General features: G+C 41.7%; 1 protein-coding gene across 1 annotated transcript in view; it reads right to left on the bottom strand.

Moving 5' to 3' along the window:
- The window catches only part of SLC6A1 (solute carrier family 6 member 1), an 18050-nt gene extending 418 nt beyond the window's left edge, over positions 1 to 17632 (bottom strand). The window contains exons 1-13 of the mRNA XM_010167964.1: positions 17306 to 17632; positions 16459 to 16590; positions 14949 to 15049; positions 13102 to 13211; positions 12850 to 12982; positions 11325 to 11459; positions 11104 to 11207; positions 10664 to 10788; positions 8300 to 8412; positions 6060 to 6191; positions 5393 to 5495; positions 4035 to 4135; positions 1756 to 1923 (exon numbers count right to left, since the gene is read on the bottom strand). Of these exons, the coding sequence (XP_010166266.1) occupies positions 1756 to 1923; positions 4035 to 4135; positions 5393 to 5495; positions 6060 to 6191; positions 8300 to 8412; positions 10664 to 10788; positions 11104 to 11207; positions 11325 to 11459; positions 12850 to 12982; positions 13102 to 13211; positions 14949 to 15049; positions 16459 to 16590; positions 17306 to 17540 (1692 nt within the window). The 5' untranslated portion in view covers positions 17541 to 17632. The remainder of the gene's footprint in view (positions 1 to 1755; positions 1924 to 4034; positions 4136 to 5392; positions 5496 to 6059; positions 6192 to 8299; positions 8413 to 10663; positions 10789 to 11103; positions 11208 to 11324; positions 11460 to 12849; positions 12983 to 13101; positions 13212 to 14948; positions 15050 to 16458; positions 16591 to 17305) is intronic.
- Between the last annotated feature and the right edge of the window lie 1237 nt (positions 17633 to 18869).

The following is an 18869-nucleotide window of genomic DNA, read 5'->3' as shown; positions in this document are numbered from 1 at the left end:
ATGGAAAGACCACACACAAAATGGTAGATGGCACCGGGCATTAACAACTGAGCATGCCAAGGGGAAAGAAATGAGGAGAGACTCTGCTGTGAGCCCACGGGCCAAGCACAAAGGCTGCAAGTTTGCCCTGGGCAGCAGGGACTCAAAGCTGGATCTCAGATGCAATGGTGACCTCCCCAGGGAGCAGAAGTTACTGCCACCAAGGATACAACAGGTAGAGTACACTTGTATTTAAGATTGTTTCATTTCTGTTCTGTCTTTCCTAGTCCTCCTGTGTTCTCCATTCACGAAGCTTATCTGCCTAGCTCACACTTGTCTCAAGAAGGAGAGCCCAGTCTTGATTGTCAAAGCCCATGGGTAGTGTGGGCTCCTCCTATAATCTACTGATCATTTGTCAATACTTTCAAAAATGAGAGCTTAATTCGCAGCAAGACTGCCATGAGGAACTTCTGCTCTGGTCTTGAACTCTGCCCAAGGAGCAGCTATATTTCAGAGCAACACTTCTCCATTTGCACGTGAATGTTTCCATAGACCAAGGGAAAGCTATTCGAAGTGCAGGAGCTAAGAACAGGCAGGGGCAACAAATCCCCAGAAATTTTTGGGTTTATTTCTTTGAAGCATCACTGAGTCTTTTAAAATTTGCTGAAGACAAATATTTGGGTCAAGATCTGAGCAATTCATGAGGACTGCTCATCAATTCTGTTTAAGATCATCTGTCCCTTTGCAAAGATGGCTCTGTCAGCCGATTTTAGAATATTCCAGAAATTCTGACAAATTCATTTTGACAATCTTTGGTTCCCACAATCATAGAGGACAGACAAGAGTCTGTTACGCACAGAATGAGATTATCGGTTGGAGAGAGAAAACTGAGGAAGCACTCTGATTAAAAAAAAAATGGCAATTAAAAAGTATGGCAATTGTGCATGATTATTAAACAGTGTACTGGTCAATCATCTGATTAGCATTCCACACCCCTTTAGCAGCATTTCTCTGGGGACCTTAAAATGGCTTTAAGCCACCCAACGCCTTGCTCACATGGGAAGTGCCATCTCCTGTGAACAAGTGGAATAAGGAATCACGGAGAGGCACAGTGCAATGAGAAAAAGGCCTCGGATGTTCTTTGTGAAGAAGAAATCCCTTAAATAAAGACTAAAGGGAAGTGCAGCATCGTCATGACGTATGCTCCCCAGACTGGCCATGTCCCTTCTCTCAGCTGCAGCAGAACAAGGCAGCCGGTGTAACTTGGAAGAGGTGTAATGCAGAACAGAGCTCAGATCTCTGATCCCATTGCAGGGAGATGCTACGTAGGGTCACTGTGAGCAGACTCATGGAAACCAAGAGTTATGTGAGTTTAGTCCTCAGAATTTGATTCCAGTTCCTTAGAGCATCAGCTGCTTTGGTACATGACAGTATCTCTTGCATTAATAAGGACAAATTTGCGTATTTTGTAAACTGCTACTTTGTTTTCTAGGTGTAAGGAGCTGGATGCAAAGTGTCTGGAATTGTCAAAGCCCAGAGATAAGGATCACATCTAATGAGGTGAATTATGTTCAACAACAGATGGTACAGACACTGTCTTGTCTTTTGTCTGTCTGGTTCTTGTCTTTATGTTTTTCAGTTTGGTGAAAAATAACTGGGCTAAGCAAGTGAAGCCACAGGAAATTCAGAGTAGAAAATAACTGCCCAGCAATCTTTTATCAGTCTGCACCGGTCTCACAAGGTGAAATCATGCAGTCAGGAGAAAGAGAGACTTACCTGCTTTAGGGAGCCTTTCAGGGTTAGAAACATATACGCCATATAGCCTGGGATCAGCACCATAGAGGACAGAGCCATGAACCAGCCAACCCCTTGGCCCCATTTTGGGAAAACATAACTCCCCATTGTGAGCGGTGTCATTTGGACAGCACTGAAGATAAACACTCCCTGCAAAATACAGCGGAAAAGATTTGGATGAGATTTCCAGAGTGTTCTGTGTTCAAGAGTTTTTCTGGACTGACTCGGACCTCAAGCCTGCCTTCACATCCAGGCAAGGAGAAGAGGGTCCCTTTGGTCCCTGGTGATGGCCGCGGGGCACTGGCTTGGAGACGGGACCTGCAGGTCAGTCTTGCAGATGGAGGTGTCAGAAAACAGGCAGATGTCAGCCCAGTGCACTGACTGCCTCCCGGCCAGCTCAGCCCCTCGTGTGGGGATGTATAAATAACGGAGCTGTAGTTCTGGACTGTGAAGCTGGCTGGCTGTTTCCACTCACTTTCTTACTGGAATAATTGTGTCAGGACAGCTCTACTGTCCTGGTCAGCAGCAGACTCCTAAGGGCTGTAGATAAGAGATGTTCTATAGAGCCTGGCTCTGCCCTGACTGCTCTGATATCAGCACCTACGCGTGCTTGGCCCAGAGGCTTTAGTATTGTTCAGATCCTCTGAACAAACACCTAATGGGAAATGAGGGCAGTCAGGATGGAGCCTGCGGTTCAGTCAGTGGCTACAGATTTGTCTGTACATCTCATCCTATGAAATTCAAAAACCACTTTGAATTTTTCAGTAACAAGAGATGAGGAGATAGTTTCCCAAGAAGCTTCTTATCAAAATTAATCTTAAGGTTTAAAATTAACACTGTATTTTCACATATATAAACTGCATCTCAGATTATCCAGGGGTGTTGGTACGGGGAATCCACTGGTCCTCAGATAACCTGCACAAAATCAGAGGGAAGGGGCTACTGGGAAAGATGGGGGTACTGGGGAGTTACACCTGCATACACATGTATAATGTACCATTTATCAGCAGCACTTGTGAGTTGCTTTTGTGTTGTTTTCAAACAGATGACCTGCAAACATGGTATTTTTTTGCTTTTAAGTTCCCAAGGAAGATGTCTGTCCTGGCCTGTTTCAAATGTCTGAACCACCCTGCATCAGGGAAACATGCTGAACTGAACCAGCAGAGAAGGAAGCTCATTCTGATCCCAGGGTCAGGGATAGAACATATTCTGTCCCTTGTGCAGAACATATTCCCAGAGAGGCAGATTTTATTAGCACATCATCACTATCCTCTGACCTTGCACCGGACAACAAATTCTGTCAAAGACTTTACAAGACAGGAGAAATCTGGTTAAGTTTTACATACAATGTTGGTCATCTTCCTACTATACCACTAAAACAAACAAATTGCATTTTTGTATGCCTTCCTGAACGCTTGTTTTCAGAAATATGAAAGCTGCCTTCATCTGGGTAGAGACGAATCAAGGAACCCTCAATATAAACACATTTCTGTGCCTCTCTTGAGTGCTCTTTGCTTTTCTGTGCCTACCTGTGTGGGAATAGCAGAGAAACAGCAGTGAGTGAGAAGTACTGTGTCATGTGTAATAGTGTCACTCGATTACAGTTTTTTATAGAGCATCCAGGTTGACTAGATTATGTGCAGTAAGTTTACATCTCTTTGCTTATTATTATATTAGCAGAAAGTACTGAACAGGCTTAACTGGATAAAGCTGAGAATCAGGAAAAGACTGTCCTGTGGTTTCCAGTGCACAAAATCCTTGCAAGGTTTGCCAGAAAAAAAACAGTAGCCACATAGTATAAACTGGGTAATATGTGCCACAGAATGCCATGAGAGAAGATCATCAGTTTATAATCCTAGCCTGTTACCAGAATAGTGCCTGTGAAGGAATTTAGTTCACAAAAAGTGGGTATTTTTGTGTATATAGAAAATTTAGACCTTAGGGAGATTGCTAAATTTTTTCTAAGAATACAAGAAATTCTCAGAATTCCTTTCTGACAGTTTTCTATCGTTGCTAATCAAACTCCTGACAATAGGACTAATACAAATCTTGAAATTTTGCAAGGTTTCTTTTCTTAGGGCACAGGCCTCCTCTAGTGACACAGGTTTTTGCCTATTGCCTTCAATGGAACTGCTCAAATCCTTAAAAAGGAATGAGGTCAGAGTTAACATGAACCTATGGGGGTGGAAATGACAACACTGTAGTACAGAGGCCACCTCATTTACATCCTTTGAATCATATAATAAAAGTTTGTTCCTTACTGCCACAATGATAGGAGTGAAAAATGACCAGCAGAGTTTCCACCAGATGCAGGGTCTGTATCCCACCATCTCCTGGATGTTGTCATAAAATCTGTTAACACCTAAATACAGAAATAAGAAACAGTATAGAAACATTTCAGACAACTGATTCAATTGAAGGTGGTTTTGAGAGACACTGTCAGAAATGATGAGGTATATTTGGAAGCTCTATACAGACCCCAACATAACTTTTCACCTGTCCAAATGGGAAAGAAAAGTGCAAACTCAGAAGCACCAGGAATCATTTGTTCTCATTCTTCCACATCGTAATTAATTAATTAGCAGCCAGCAAACTTATTCCCATGCAAAGGCTGAGGAATTCTGTACATCTGAAGGTCAGATGCAACAAACGCCCTTGGTTAATTACAACTCTAAGTCTTATTAGAACAAGAGATAAAGAATGCTCTTTCACAAATTAAATTAAAAAAATATAAGCCCATCCTAGCGTTAATCAGCTGCACTGTGCATGGGTATATGCACACCATCCACTAGCAGAACTGCATACTGAATTAACAAGGAGCCCTGCTGCTGCTGCTGTTACCTACCAGCACTCCATCATCTTCTAAAAGGCATGTCTGTTATATTTCTTCTAATTTTGTATTTGATTTCTTCGTTATTTAGCTGGTGTATTTTCCATTTGCATTTGCTGGATTCATATGCTGTACCTCTCCCCTATAAAATGCTGTTCCATCCTCTTAAGGTCATTAAAAGACAGCAAAAAGACTCCAGTTATCTAGCTCTGAATCGGTTTGTAATCCAAGCTGAAGTGTCTTAGTAATCACGGGAGTAGGTCCTTGGACACAGCACTAAGGTCAAATGCACAAATTCTCTGACGAGAATATGATACATATTCATTAATCTTTATACCCAGAGCCTGTCAGCCCAGACTTCTGGATATTTTAGGGCAATTATGCAAGATAGAACTGAACAAATCACTGCAAGATCCTAGAGTGATAGAGTCGTTCCTGGAAATGAAACGTTACAAAGTCTGAAAGACCAAAGTCATTATGGTGAGAACAGCAGTACCTAAACCCTCTGAAGATCCAGCTTTCCAAGGAAGAGGAGTAGGAAAAAAGATGGAGATGCCACCTATTTAGCACTCCTGGAACATTTAGCACCTAATGACTTCCTGGCTTATACACAGGGTGTTTTAAAGAGGCAGGAGTAACTTCCACAAACCACCTTTAAGTCCTCAGTGGAATTATACGCATATAAAACAAGGCCAATTTCAGTTCCATCCTCAGCTCAGAACAAATCAGTAGATGAAGCATCTTTATGATGTGCAAAACTTATGGAAAAAATAAAACCATACTATTTACCATAGCACCAGGATATCGAGATGCACTCAAAGAATACAAGGAACAAGAGACTCATTCCACTGGCAGAGTAGTAGTCAAAAAGCTTAAACACATAGATTCCACCCTAAAACATATAAGAAGGAAGAGTTAAAATAAATAGTAAGAACTCCAATTTCAAGACAGATTAAAATGCAAACTACAAAGTAACAGTGGTGAATAGGTCAGGGACATATTAATGTAAATTAAAGTTAACAGGTTAAAGTGGTACAATGCTTGGGGTCAATCCTGACAAAAACGAGATGACTGCCAGAACTCAATGGACTGGTTTGATTTCATTTTACTCTTTTTTTTCAAGAATTCAATCATTTCCCTGAAATGGTTCACAATCTCATAGGTCACAGGAAGCAACGGGGAACATCCCGAGCTACCACTTGTTGGATGGACTGTAAGACGGACAGCAGAGATGTGCATTCTCTTGTCACCTGAACCATGAAGCAGGCCCCCTGCACCCATGTGCTACAGCCATTTGACGCTTCTAAGTGAATGTCTGTCTCCTGAAGTCTTTAGGTAGTGTCAGTGATAAGTCCCCGCCCCTCCAATGGTTCACAGTGATCCTTGCTTGGGGCAGGGGCAAATAAAACAGATATTGTAGGTCAGACATAAGATCACGTTCTTCTGCAGAACATACCTGAGTAATATTGGACAGCCCTATCAGGTAGGAAACAATGCATACAACAGCAATGAAGATTTCTCTTCGATTGCGCAGTAACTTCGGAAATTCATCCACCAGAGCCGTTATGAATCCTTCCACAGTGCAGAACTGCAAGTGAAGTTAGAAATAAACCACGATGCAACGCACTACAACAGCAGGATTCCACTCAGGGGAGGAGTTCTCAATAGTTCCCATCGCTCGCCTAAGGCTGCATCCATTAAATAGCAAATGAAAATTCACTTGACTTCGGTGGAAGCAGTGCTCTGAGCATCCTTGTTTCTGTCTAAAAAGATCTGTGCAAAAGGATTTCCAGTAGAAAAACACTCCAAATTCCAAACTATGAGCCACAGCCTGCGCTTTATGATCATAAAGGGCTCATTCCTTTGATAAAAGACGATACACTCACAGTGAAGGCTCTGACCCCTAGATCCTTCAAAACCTTAACGCTTCTCCTTTCTGTGACTGCCTCACATACATGAAAGCCAATAGACACAAAAAGTTTGATCAGCTCAGTGCTGCAGGGGGAAGGTTAAAGACACAAAACTGATTCTCATATGTAATACATCAAATACTTCTTGTATTTGAAGTTTGCTGAGGATGTGGTCCTCCAAATGGACTTCAGATTTTTTCTGTATGTATATTTTCAAAATAGATGTTTATCATTATGATGGCTGAATAATGAAAACCAGAATGTATGTAAAGTTTTATTAATTTCCAGCAGTGCAATCAGAATTTAACCAAAAGTTACAGTTCCCATAAATTATAGCTTATGAAATGTTTCACTGATAGACAGAAAATGAAGAAAGCATGACAGCCCGTAGATATATATTCTTTTTAATAATATTAGACTACTTTCCTCAGCTGTTAGTTGCCTAGAGACAAGTTCTTTTGAGAATATTTTTGACCCAATTAATTTCACAGTAGTTTCCTCCCAGATTGAGCAATAGGTTTTAATGTCAAGCCTGAAGCTTATTAAAAAAACAAAGAAATAGAAAACATAAATTTTCAGCTTCCTTTCATGTTGCAGGATAAAATACCCTCTTGGTCTTTTTGTATTTTTTTTCACAGGCTGAAGTCAACCTGGATTTATAGAAAATGATGGATTTTCTCGACTGGAAGACTAGTACAGTACTAAGCTAGTAATTCTCCTAATCCCTTATGTGCTATGAAGACTGTGCTAATGACTGCGAGGTGCTGCTTTGACAACTGCAGCTGGCTGCAAGTAGAGTAACACATCTGCCTGTGGTCACATACAAACGACCAAACATTTCAGCAGGCAGAAGGGACTCTCCTGACAAAGTCCTCAAAGTATGTTTTGCAAAATAAGAGATGGTGCTGTCTTTGGTGCTCACACTATAGTTGCTACCTCCATTAAAATTATTACTGATTAATGAATGCTTTTGTTGGACATAGCACGTCCTTTCTAGCTCGTAAAGTGCTGTTTCTTGTTCTGTGTGCTTTTGTTTGTTTCGCAATAGACATTTTTTAACGATTGCCTGACAATTATTTCATTATTTAATCGAGGCAGTAACTCTGGAGATCATCGGCTTTGGATTTGCAAAACCTCTGGGTTGTGCCTCCCCGTTAATTTCCAGTTGTCAGATACCACCTATAACTCTTAGCTAAGGCCTGAACCAGTAAAGTTTCAGCCCCTACCATTGGGAATTGATTTCAGAACACGCTGAGATGCAGAATGTAATGAGCCTGCTGCCTCCTGAATGTGCTTCAGACATTCATGTGCTTAAAATGAAATGTGTGCTGCATCTTCTTGCTCTGTGTGGTAAGTTCTGAAGTTGCCTTACAGAAATATTTGTGGCCTCTAAAGCTTGTAAAGCACGTCCCACTTTCTCCTGCACTGATGAACATGCAAAGGTATTTTTAATACTGTGATTGAACAGTTACAATTTCAAAGAAAGTTCCTTTTGTCTGCACAAAACATTTTCTGCACCTTTTGTATATGCTTCCAACAGCTCATGAAAAAATGAAAGTGTCAGTAAAGTATGAAAAAATAAAAGTATCAGTTTTTTACCATCACAGGCTCCTTGAATCTCCCAGTCTTTCCTCTCCTTAGTGCCTCTTACTATTATCTGATTATTCCAGAAACCTTTCTGCACCACTAACAGCTGGCTGTGCAGAATGCACAGGGAGAGGCCAACCTTGTACCATTACAGCTGCAGAAAATTTGTCTTTGTTATTAGTTTTTACATCAGTTTTACCTGACTGTCAATTCCCAGCATAAGCAACATGGAGAAGAACAGTATTGCCCACAGAGGAGAAATTGGTAACTGTGTCACCGCTTCTGGATAAGCAAGAAATGCCAGCCCAGGGCCTGGTAGGAGAAACAGGAGAGAAAAGGTCAATGTGATGGGTTGGGTGTTGTGATTATTTATTCCTCTTGATGCAGAGGTTTTAGGTTTATTTGAATGACTCAACCATGGATGCAGCATCTGACCAGGGATTTCAGCTTATTCAGTGTTCACTGACCAAGAGCTCAGTGCACGTATCTTGTTTTTCAAATGAACCAAACCAAACCAAACAAACAACAACAAACCCCCAAACCAACCAAGCAAAATACTGGATGTGGTTCAGAAGCTGCTCCTGAGAGACACCTTTGTAAAGAAAAGAAAGGGAATGTCATCCTCGGCTAGGACGACACCTTCACATCTTGATCCGCGTTCTCTCTCTCTCAAGTAGTTATTGATAGCTGTCGTCATCTGCTTTGCAGTTCAGAAGAGAAATCAAGACAGCTCAGAAATGGAGAAAACACTTCCCAGTGCTTATAGTATTGTATTAATTATCTTAAAATAAACTATGTAGTTGTGAAGAGGCAAACCTTTTCATTTGGGTTCCTACTACCTGCTGATGGGGTGCATCGTGTTGGAAGGAGAATTCTTATTCAAAAAGAAGGAGCTCTTTTTGTTGTCACAGCACAGCTGGAAGCCAGCTGCTGTCAGGTTAAGAGGGAAACCTGGAGCAAACTAAATACTCACAGAAATAAAGGTAGTGTACCTCACCTAAGGGTGATTCTGATTCTTCTGTTTTCATTAAAAGTAAGTCTGTCTGTGGCAACTGGTTGGACATAACTGGCTTTCAAACCCTGGTTGGACATGTCTGGCTTTCAAACCAGTGGGGCAAGGATTGGCAGTAGACACCTCAATTGTCAGAGTAAATGTAATGCAGATTTTGAAACAATTATTTGCTAGCAATAGCAGAGATAATTGGAATGCCTTCCAAATGGCCGCAGTAAAAGGAAAAGAAACTAAGATAAATATGTTTTTAATTTTACTCTGTTACACATCCCACCAAAATGCAGTTACAGCTTTTGATAACATTGTTTGTTTTACAAAGCTGTGTAAAAGAGTGCAAAACAATATCTTGTGGTGCTAAAATAAAGCATCAGTTTCTGAGCTCCTTAGGAGAAAGAGAAGCCTTAATTAAGAGGTCACATTTCCAAACATCCTTTGCAATTAGGGGCCACAGGAGGCCATGTGTATCTTTCAGAAGTCTATTATCTTAGGTACTTTAAAATGACCTTAATATGATAGAAAAATATTGTTCTATTTGCAGGTGTAGTCTTTATATAGTTATATTTGTATCCAATACATAAATCCAAGAAGCTTATTTCACAGACCACTGACTTTCCAGAACATTTTTTGACAACAGTGTCTGCCATCATTATTTTCTTCCCAATTTTTGTCTGAGTAGTTTACTGAACATTATTTTTAGGGCTTCAATTCTCTTCTAACTAAGGAAATATTTCATCAATGGGATATGTTTGCTAGTGTAGTAAGACATATTTTGTCCACCAGTGACTTCCAACCAAGCTTTCAGTTATCAGATCCCTCCCCGTGGCCAGAACTGCTAAGTGAGTATCTGGTACACCAGCTGGGTTAGGGGAACCATCTGCTCTGCTACTTGCAGCTTTTTCATCTGGAAGACAGACAAGGAACTGCAAAGAGGAGCAGAATTCTTCCATGGACATCTTACTGCCCTAAGCAAAATGACTTTCATAATAAAGGGTCCCATAAAATTGGTTGGTATCTGTAGGTCTGAACAGGTGAGAAATGGATCTGCCTCAAAGGGCTTAACCTCAAGAAGCAGGAAAAGGAATTTTAAATCCTACCAGAATTTGAGAATTTAGGCTCCAAAAACATAATGACCACAATTTCTCCTTCTGGTTTGCTTTTAAGAATTTCAGTAGCAAGAGGCTCATAATCTGATGTCACAGCTAAGCACTGAAGCAGCAGACTGTGCTGGCACCTCTTGTAAATGTATCCAGCGTCCATTAGTATTCACGGCCTCAGCTCCAGATGAGTCTCTGCCTGGCCGCTCTCCGCACCAGAGGTCTGGGAGCGCTCGCTGGCAGGCAGACAGGCCGCTGACATGAAATGATTTTGCTGGTGCTGCCTGGAGAGGTCTGAAACAATGCTCTCCCTTTTGCAATCAGTAAGGGCAACTGGAATGACAGGGAGCTGAGGAATGTTCTGAGGGAGGGATTTCCAACGTTTACATGAAGCAGTTGGATACGACAAAAAATAACTGATGCCACTGAACGACTTAGAGAGAAATATATTGGATACCTGATGCTGCAACATCTGCAATAGGCCTCTTTGTGACATTAGCCATGAATCCAACAATGGAGAAGATGACAAAGCCAGCAAACATGCTTGTGCATGAGTTTATGCAGCACACTATGATGGAGTCCCTGAAATAAAGGTAAGGTGCTTTAAGCAGCAGGTAAAGTAATGCTACTGTTCATCAGTTTATCACCCTTTTTTCCTGTGAAAAGATTTCCTGATTTAGGATTTCACAGTTTGCATTCCATGTCACGCTGGACGAGTCACACTGCCTCTCCCATTAGTGTAAATGCAGTGATACATCTCATTCCTAGTGAGATGTAACATGGAATACTGAGACCCGAGACTACACTTTCTTTCAATTTCAAAGTACACAGAAAGGCAGAACACAGCTCCAGCTGCAACAGGAAGTGCCATTGCAATACGTGCAGTCATCTGCTTACCTGTAAACGTTATTGTGGAAAGGGTTGTAACTTCCAAGGGCAATCAGTGAACCAAGACCCAAACCATAGGAGAAGAAAATCTGTGTGGCAGCATCCAGCCAAACCTGATTGCAGGAAATAATTTTTTTAAAAATCTGTTTCTGCACTCGAGGAGCAGGTCATATGTCTGAAAGGTGAACAGTTAGTAGTGAAACTTTGGTTTACAAGGATTGAATATTTACCTCAGAGTCTGAAAGCTTACTGAAGTTGGGAGTTATATAGAATAAAATGCCTTCCTTTGCTCCAGGCAGTGTTACACCACGGAAGAACAAGATAAGCAGCATAACATAGGGATAAGTAGCAGAGAAATAAACCACCTGATGTGAAGAAACAAGACATTGTAAGTGCGGAAGGAAGAGTGATCTGTGCTTGTTAACACTTCAGAAAACATTTGCTCCCTAAAAACACTGTAGCAGCAGCTGAGGCTGACTTTTAAAACTGAAGCATTTATCAATGGAAAAGCCTGGTGAGGAAAGGCAAGTGCCCACTGCAGAATTCCCTAAACACCCGTCTGCACGGCAGGCGGCTCTTGCTGACTCCTGACGGTGGCATTCAGTGGGTTGGGATATTATTGCATGAGGGGCTCGTGCTCTTCTTTTTTTGTATTCAACAAGGGGAGCTCCCTACAGCACCAGGTTCTAGTTCTCCTATCCTGCTGGTAGAACAACATCTGTTAGATTATTATCCTACTCTCAGACAGCTGCTTTTGTATTTTTGACACTCTCTCCTCACCTAGGTTATGATGTAATTGCCCTACAGGCTCCTACTCTCTTGCCTCTTCAAAAGCCTTATGAAAAAACACGATGAAGTCAGGCTCCAAATAAACAGTCAGCCCTTTTTTGCCACCTTCTTTGCAGACAGGAGAAATGAATTGGTCTGAGCCCAACTAGGCCATGTTCAAAATGCAGCTTGAAGTGGGTCACAGTTACAACTATCTTGTCAAAAGTTAAGAGTTCATTCTTTCAGTGTGAAAAAATACGAGCCCTTTACACCAGGGCTGAGCTCATCTTATAACCTGAGCCTTCAGTTGCCACCACGCCCCATGGCTGTGGCTTTTCATTTCCCTAAGATTTCTTCATGCCATTTTGGGGAGAAGAAGGGGTATGTGCCAATGTCAGATGCTGTTGCCCTTTCATTCCTGGAGAAAGGTCTGTCAATAACATAATTTCCTTTAATTCATCAGTAAATTCTATTTTGCAGCTGGAAACCAGCCAGACTCCAAGAAGCACAGCAGGCAAGCATGTCTGCGGTAAGAACTGCCTATGGCTCACATTTGGCAGCAGGAAAGGAGGGAGTAACTCATATGCAACACAGCTTCAATGCTTACTTACATATCTAAGTCCAGCAAGAGCTGTGCTTCTCACTGAAGCCAAAACACTGCATCCTCACTCTACTGCTATCCAAACTAGCTAGAACATTCATCCCAGGAACAAGCAGACATATTTTTAGGCAATTTTATACCTGGAAAAGCCAAGAAGTCTGTAAATGAACATACCATCCAAAACCGTGGTCAGAGCTAGCTACAGAGGAGCCAGCTCTTTCAAAAACATGGTGCTGTATCAACTCAAGAAAGACAGAAATGAAATACTTCACAGAGCTATTCAAGCAAAACTATCCCCAGTGCCTCTTACCTCAAGAATTGTCAGAATATTTGAGTAAAATGGGCATTTTTAATTGAAATGTATTTACAGTACTTTTTAATCTTACCTTTCCAGTCCAGCCTACCCCCTTCCAGATACAAAAATACACCAGAATCCAGGCAATTGCTAGAGTAATTGCTAGCGGCCATCGGATTTGCCCTGGTTTTTCCAATCCATCAGTCATTTGGTGCATGTTGCGTCTAGAATAAGCCAAGAGAATGGAGTATTTGACAACTAATTCAGAGGACAGCATATGAATGATAACAAGCTGATCCTTGCATATGCACAGGAATGATATAGCCAAAAATCATCAGCTTACTCCCAGAATTCGACCACGGCACTTGTCATGTTGGTGGTGTTTACTAAGGTATAATTGGAGAAGCAGCGGTCAGTGTTCCAAGGGTTCTCACAGTGTTTCCAAGGAAGAGTCTATTTAAGAAAGAGAGAGAGAAAAATGTAAACGCTCAAACACTTCTTCAGTAAGCGTTACCTCAGGTGTCTCTCTTTACTAGAAACAACAGTTGAGTGGAGACCTAATGCACCCTGAGTTGTGCAGTGCATGGATCTCCCTGGGGTGCACGTCTGCCACAGGAGTTATTTAACTTCATATCAGTTGCATGAATCAGATGTGAAAATCTTTCTTTCTTCCTTTCTTTAATAGATCAGCCCAAATGCTTTGGAGGCTGATTTGCCTCTCAGCGTGTGAGGGTATATTGAGCGTGCTGCAAGAAACCAGGGCAGCAGAAAGGACCTCCTGGAGGCCCTGATGCCTCTTGTTGCACCAGAGGTAATAAAGGTATAATCAGAGATTTCCATTTTCCTCTCAGGTCAGGAGACAATTAGAAAACTGTAAACCTTCTGTTTTCTACATGCATTTTCTACACGTGCCCATCACATTAAGTTATCTTTCAGGAGTTCTGAGAAGTAGAACCTATTGCCACGTGATATCCATTACAATGAATCTCATTTAGATAAAACTTAGATATTCTTCTGATGGACAATCCTGGAAAATCCTCTCACAGAACATGTTGTTATCAGGGTACTACATATTTTAAATACAGGGATAAGAGGCTTTAAGGGAATTGTAAGTCAATATTCATCTAATATGGGCCCGTGCACCACTTTCAGACTATGACTGACCTTTTACATCAATACCAAATCTGAGGATAACAAAAAAGGAAATGATCATGTCACCCCCAGACAATAATTAATGCAAATTTGGTCCAGGGACAATTCTTTAAAGCTGGGAACAAGCAAGCACGAACAAAATTTGTAGAAGAGATAACAATTGAACAATAATGCAGTAATTATTGAGACTTATGTAAGAATGTTTCCTCAATTGGCCAAATAAGATAAGACCTACTCAGCTGATGAATCATCCTTGAGGGGAAAAAAGGCAACTAAAAATAAAGCTAAAAGGAAAGAAAATAAAGTGAAAATAACAACAATGAATGGAAGTTCAGAGATGATCAAATCACAGCCCTTCTGTTCCATGGGGATTTCTTTCATAAACTCCTCCAGTATTAAAACACCTTGCAATGATAATATTTGTGAAATAGCTAATATTTATGTGACTGCTATTGAATAAAAAAACTAATAAGTTATACATTAGAGTATCCCCTGAAAAGGGGAATGTCTGGGGGGAATGAGTGCCCTGTGGGCTCAGGGGCAAAGGGGGACTAGTGCTCTCATTAGTATTGCCAGGACAAGTAGTCCGAAGCCTGAGCATGACTTGCAGCTGCCTGGCAGGGAAGCAGGGAAGCAAGCAGGCACACCTGCAATTAAAGGGCAGAGACAGGTAAGAAGTGAAACTAAAAGGGTACAGAAGAAAAAGCCATGGCTCTGAAGAAATTTAAACAAACTGGTAAGAAAGAGATGGTGGTGGCTCCAAAATAACCTATTACTACATTTCTCCACTGAAGTTCTCAGAATGGAATATTTTTCTCACAGTTTTCTATTCTACATTTCTTGTGGAGAAAAAAAAAATTCAAAGGGATTTTTACAAAAAAGTTTTCCTTTATTAAGAAATGGCCTATCCTACTAATTTCTGTGCATTTTGTGTTAACCTCACTCATTTACAGCGAGACAGATGAATCAGCTAGCTAGCTATCGCTTTGCTTTACATTCAACAAACAATTCCAACTCCCCTGCAACACACACACTTACAGTGGTAAAGGAATTATACAGGTAGTATATGGCCCACGAAATAATCACAATGTAGTAAATATTGAGCCAAAAGGAAAGGACTGCAGCAGCTAGACCCACACCTGTGAAGAAAACAAAAAGACACACAAAAAGGTAACTTTTAGTAATGTCTGTACAAGTGTCAGTTGAAGAACTGCAGTTCAGAAGGAAAAATACAACATATGGGGCAGACACCATTTACCAAATTCTGCAGAAGCTGAATTTTTAAAGTACCATTATAAAAAAGGCATTAACTTGGGTGATAGTTCAGTCATCCATAAATTTAATCTTAGCGTCCAGTTGTCTGTGAGTTGCAGAAAGCAGTCACACCTGCTGCTGCTGCTGAGATTTTGAAGGCATTTCTTACTTCTAGGGAAAATAGTTAAATCAGCTCATTGTGTGAAACAGCCATCCCACCAAAACTTCTAGCAGATGGAGTACGAGTTATAAGACCAGCTGGCCATTAGTGCACTGCTCAACGTGCTTGAAGTTTATGCCATCTCAAACTAAAGAAATGTCACAATGACAACACCTTGTCTTCTACTGCACATGGAGACTTCAGGGGTATTTTAAATTATTCAGGCTGGTGACAGTTGCCACATGACACTTAACAGGAGGAAGAGCTCAACATAGTCAGTATAATGCAAAGTGAGGTCGATACTTTGCTTTGTGCACCCTCCTAACAGCAGCAATGTGAGCAAAGTTACAATACTTACCTGTGAGAAACGTTTTCATCTCTCTGGGTTCTCCCAATCCAAAATTTCCTAGAACAAAATCCACTCCAAACAAACTTCTAGCTCACCCTATGCTAATTTTGAGTCCTGTTGTGTGAAGTAATTTATAACTCAGTGTGTCACTTGCTCCTCTACTGGTCCAGAAGTCAGCTCAGGAGCTCTTAAGCGTCAAAGGATTTGGGATTAGAGGGTGAAAAACAGTTTGTGAGGTTTGTAGGTCTATGCAGAATCCAGATTAAAACCTCGAGGTCCTAGCAATGAGAAACCTCAAACTAGCTAAAAATCTAAGTATGGAGTGAGCTTGTCTTAGGCAATTCAACATGAAATTGCCATCTTTGGAGCGTCTGGCTTTTGAATTTCCATAAAGAACAACAGGAGACACAAGCCTGTGGGACCTCAAACAGAAACAATATTTACCAAATTGCTGTGAACAGAGTTCCATTACTGCTCAGACAAATATTATTAGATTTGCTATGCTATTTTGAACGGTCTTTATATGCTCCTAATAAAAAAGAAAAGTTTTTGAAGTTCAAAAATAAGTTTGTTGAGATTCCAATGCCTAACTCTTCCTAGTTTTAGTGGGGAATGAATATTACCCTAGTGTGTTTCAAAATTGTCAGTTACACCTCAGAAAACTAGGGGTTTCTGTAGAAAATTATGGTTTAAGTAAAAATATGAAGGCATAAAGAAACATCCTTGGCCTGTCACTTTGTGCAACTGCAGTAATCTGGAAACAAATGGAAAATAATCTACTGTACCTTTGAACATTGGGGCAAGTTTCCACACTCCAAGGCCTCCTATAGATGTGTACTGACCAAGGGAACACTCCAAAAGAAACAGTGGCACTCCAGCAAAAATTAAAGTAAGGAAATAAGGAATCAGGAATGCACCTAAAAATAAAAAGGAAAATGTCTGTTACAGTGCAGAAAAACACAACTGAGTTTCACTGTTTCCACCCCAATTCTGTATGAAAAGAAATCCACATTTTTTTTTTCCTCTTAAGTGTAACTTTTCAAAAAAGTTAGTGGAAAGCACATGTACGCTTCTGAACCAGTATCTCAGAGGTGAAAAGAAGGAGGAAAATGTATCTCCTCATCATTTAAATATTCTCTGTTTAAGTAAAAAGCTAAAATCCAAAAGAGACTGTATTTTGTTGCCTTCATCTCTCACAGGTGCATGCAGATAGCACCAAGGCTTTAACCAGAGCTGGCTGCTCTCCAGCTGAAGTTAGCCTTTTATGGCAAGCTCAGAGGCAGCATCATAAGCCATATGCAATCCTCTCAAAAACTCAGTCCAAATGAGACAGCTCTGAAGGGTTGGAGGGTGTTGTGCTTTAGTTCTGTTCTAATGCCTTATGGTCTTTTAAAAGCACCTGGCAACTAGAAGTTAGAATAAACTTCACAAAGAGTAGCCCTCAAAGCAAAGCACCACACTTCAAAATGGCTCCAACCCTCCTGGACAAATGTAAAGCAAAAAAAAAAATCCAAGACCAAAAAAAAACACCTATAGAGATGAAAAGGCTACGGAAACCAAGTTCTGCTTTACTGATAATTTTTATGGTGAATTCTATCACGTGAGTATATCAGAGGCTGTCAGAACACCTACCTCCCCCATTCTTGCCACACAGGTACGGAAATCGCCAGACATTCCCTAAGCCAATGGCATAACCTACACAGGACATAAGAAAGTCAAATTTTCCTTTCCAAGTATCTCGGTCTGGAAGATCCGTTTTCTTCTTCTGCACTTTTACTACCAAGGTTTTGGGCTTGTCATTGGTGATCGAAGCGTCAACTTCCGTGGAGATCTGTCCATCTGCCACTTTGGTCCCGTTTGTTGCCATCTCTCTGGGCTTGGCGGGGGAGGCTCTGGCAGCAGCCGGACGAGAGATTTCAGCACCGGTCCACGTGGACAGCAGCTTTGCGGCGGGCGGGGACCCGGGTGGGCTCCGGCGGGAAACACGGTGGCAGCCCCAAAACCGGGGGGTCTGTCAGTGGGGCCAGGCTCCTCCACCAGCTGCTGGGTCAGGCTGTAAAACACAACAGCACAAGGATCAGACTGGCTTCAGCAGAACTTCACGCAACTTCCCTGGAAGTGTTGAAGGCCTGGTTGGATGAGGCTTTGAGCAACCTGGTCTAGTGGAAGGTGTCCCTGCTGATGGCAAGGGGGTTGGAACTGGATGAGCTTTAAGGTCCCTTCCAACCCAGACCAGTCTGTGATTTTGGGATTCTGTACAAAGATGATGAGGGGCCTGGAGCATCTCTCTTAGGAGGAAAGGTGGAGACACCCGGGTCTGTTTAGACTGGAGAAGAGAAGACCAAGAGGGCATCTTATCAATGCTTATAAATACCTAAAGGATGGGTGTTGAGAAGATGGGGCCAGACTCTTTTCAGTGGTGCTCAGTGACAGGACAAGGGGCAACGGGCACAAACTGGAACACAGGAGGTTCCATCTGAAGATGAGGAAAAACTTGTTTCCTGTGAGGGTGCCAGAGCCCTGGGACAGGCTGCCCAGAGAGGGTGTGGAGTCTCCTCTGCAGAGATGCAAAACGCACCCGGATGCGATCCTGTGCAACCTGCTCAAGATGTACCTGGCAGGGGGGTTGGACTACCTGATCTGCAGGGGTCCCTTCCAACCCTGACCATTCTGTGATTCTGTGAACTTAAAACCGTACAGTGATGAGAGGCCTCACTGCCAAAAGAGCTTTGCAAGGCAGGTGTCTCATCGAAGAGCTTGGATCTACCCTCTGGATTTTTTCTTATTGACTCAGTAGGAAGCAGAGCAGAACTAACACTGTCCCCCAAAACAATCTCCAAGCCATAGTTCTGCAATCCTTTCCCTATAGATCTCTTACGAGTCTACAGAAACAGAGCAATTCTAAAATGCAGCTCTGCACTGTACATAGTGTGCAGCCCAGATTTTTTTTTTTTCATATATATATATCTCTATAAAAGCATCCAGGTTTCCAGAGAGTCATAGAATTAACCCTCTGTCAGAAAAGCTGCATTTTCAGAAGACTGCAGCACCCGATTTGGTGAGAACAAAGCTTGATAAGACACTTCTAGTTTGTGGGATTCCACAGTGATCAGGGTCTTTAGCAGTTCAGAGTTAGCCAGGTGCTAAGGAGAGGAGGAGCGAAAGCCAGGGCAGCTGACCCGAGCTGGCCAACAGC

This window comes from Antrostomus carolinensis, unplaced genomic scaffold (genome assembly GCF_000700745.2).
Source record: "Antrostomus carolinensis isolate BGI_N321 unplaced genomic scaffold, ASM70074v2 scaffold2275, whole genome shotgun sequence".
NCBI lineage: Eukaryota > Metazoa > Chordata > Aves > Caprimulgiformes > Caprimulgidae > Antrostomus > Antrostomus carolinensis.
This window is presented reverse-complemented; position numbering and strand designations above follow the sequence as displayed.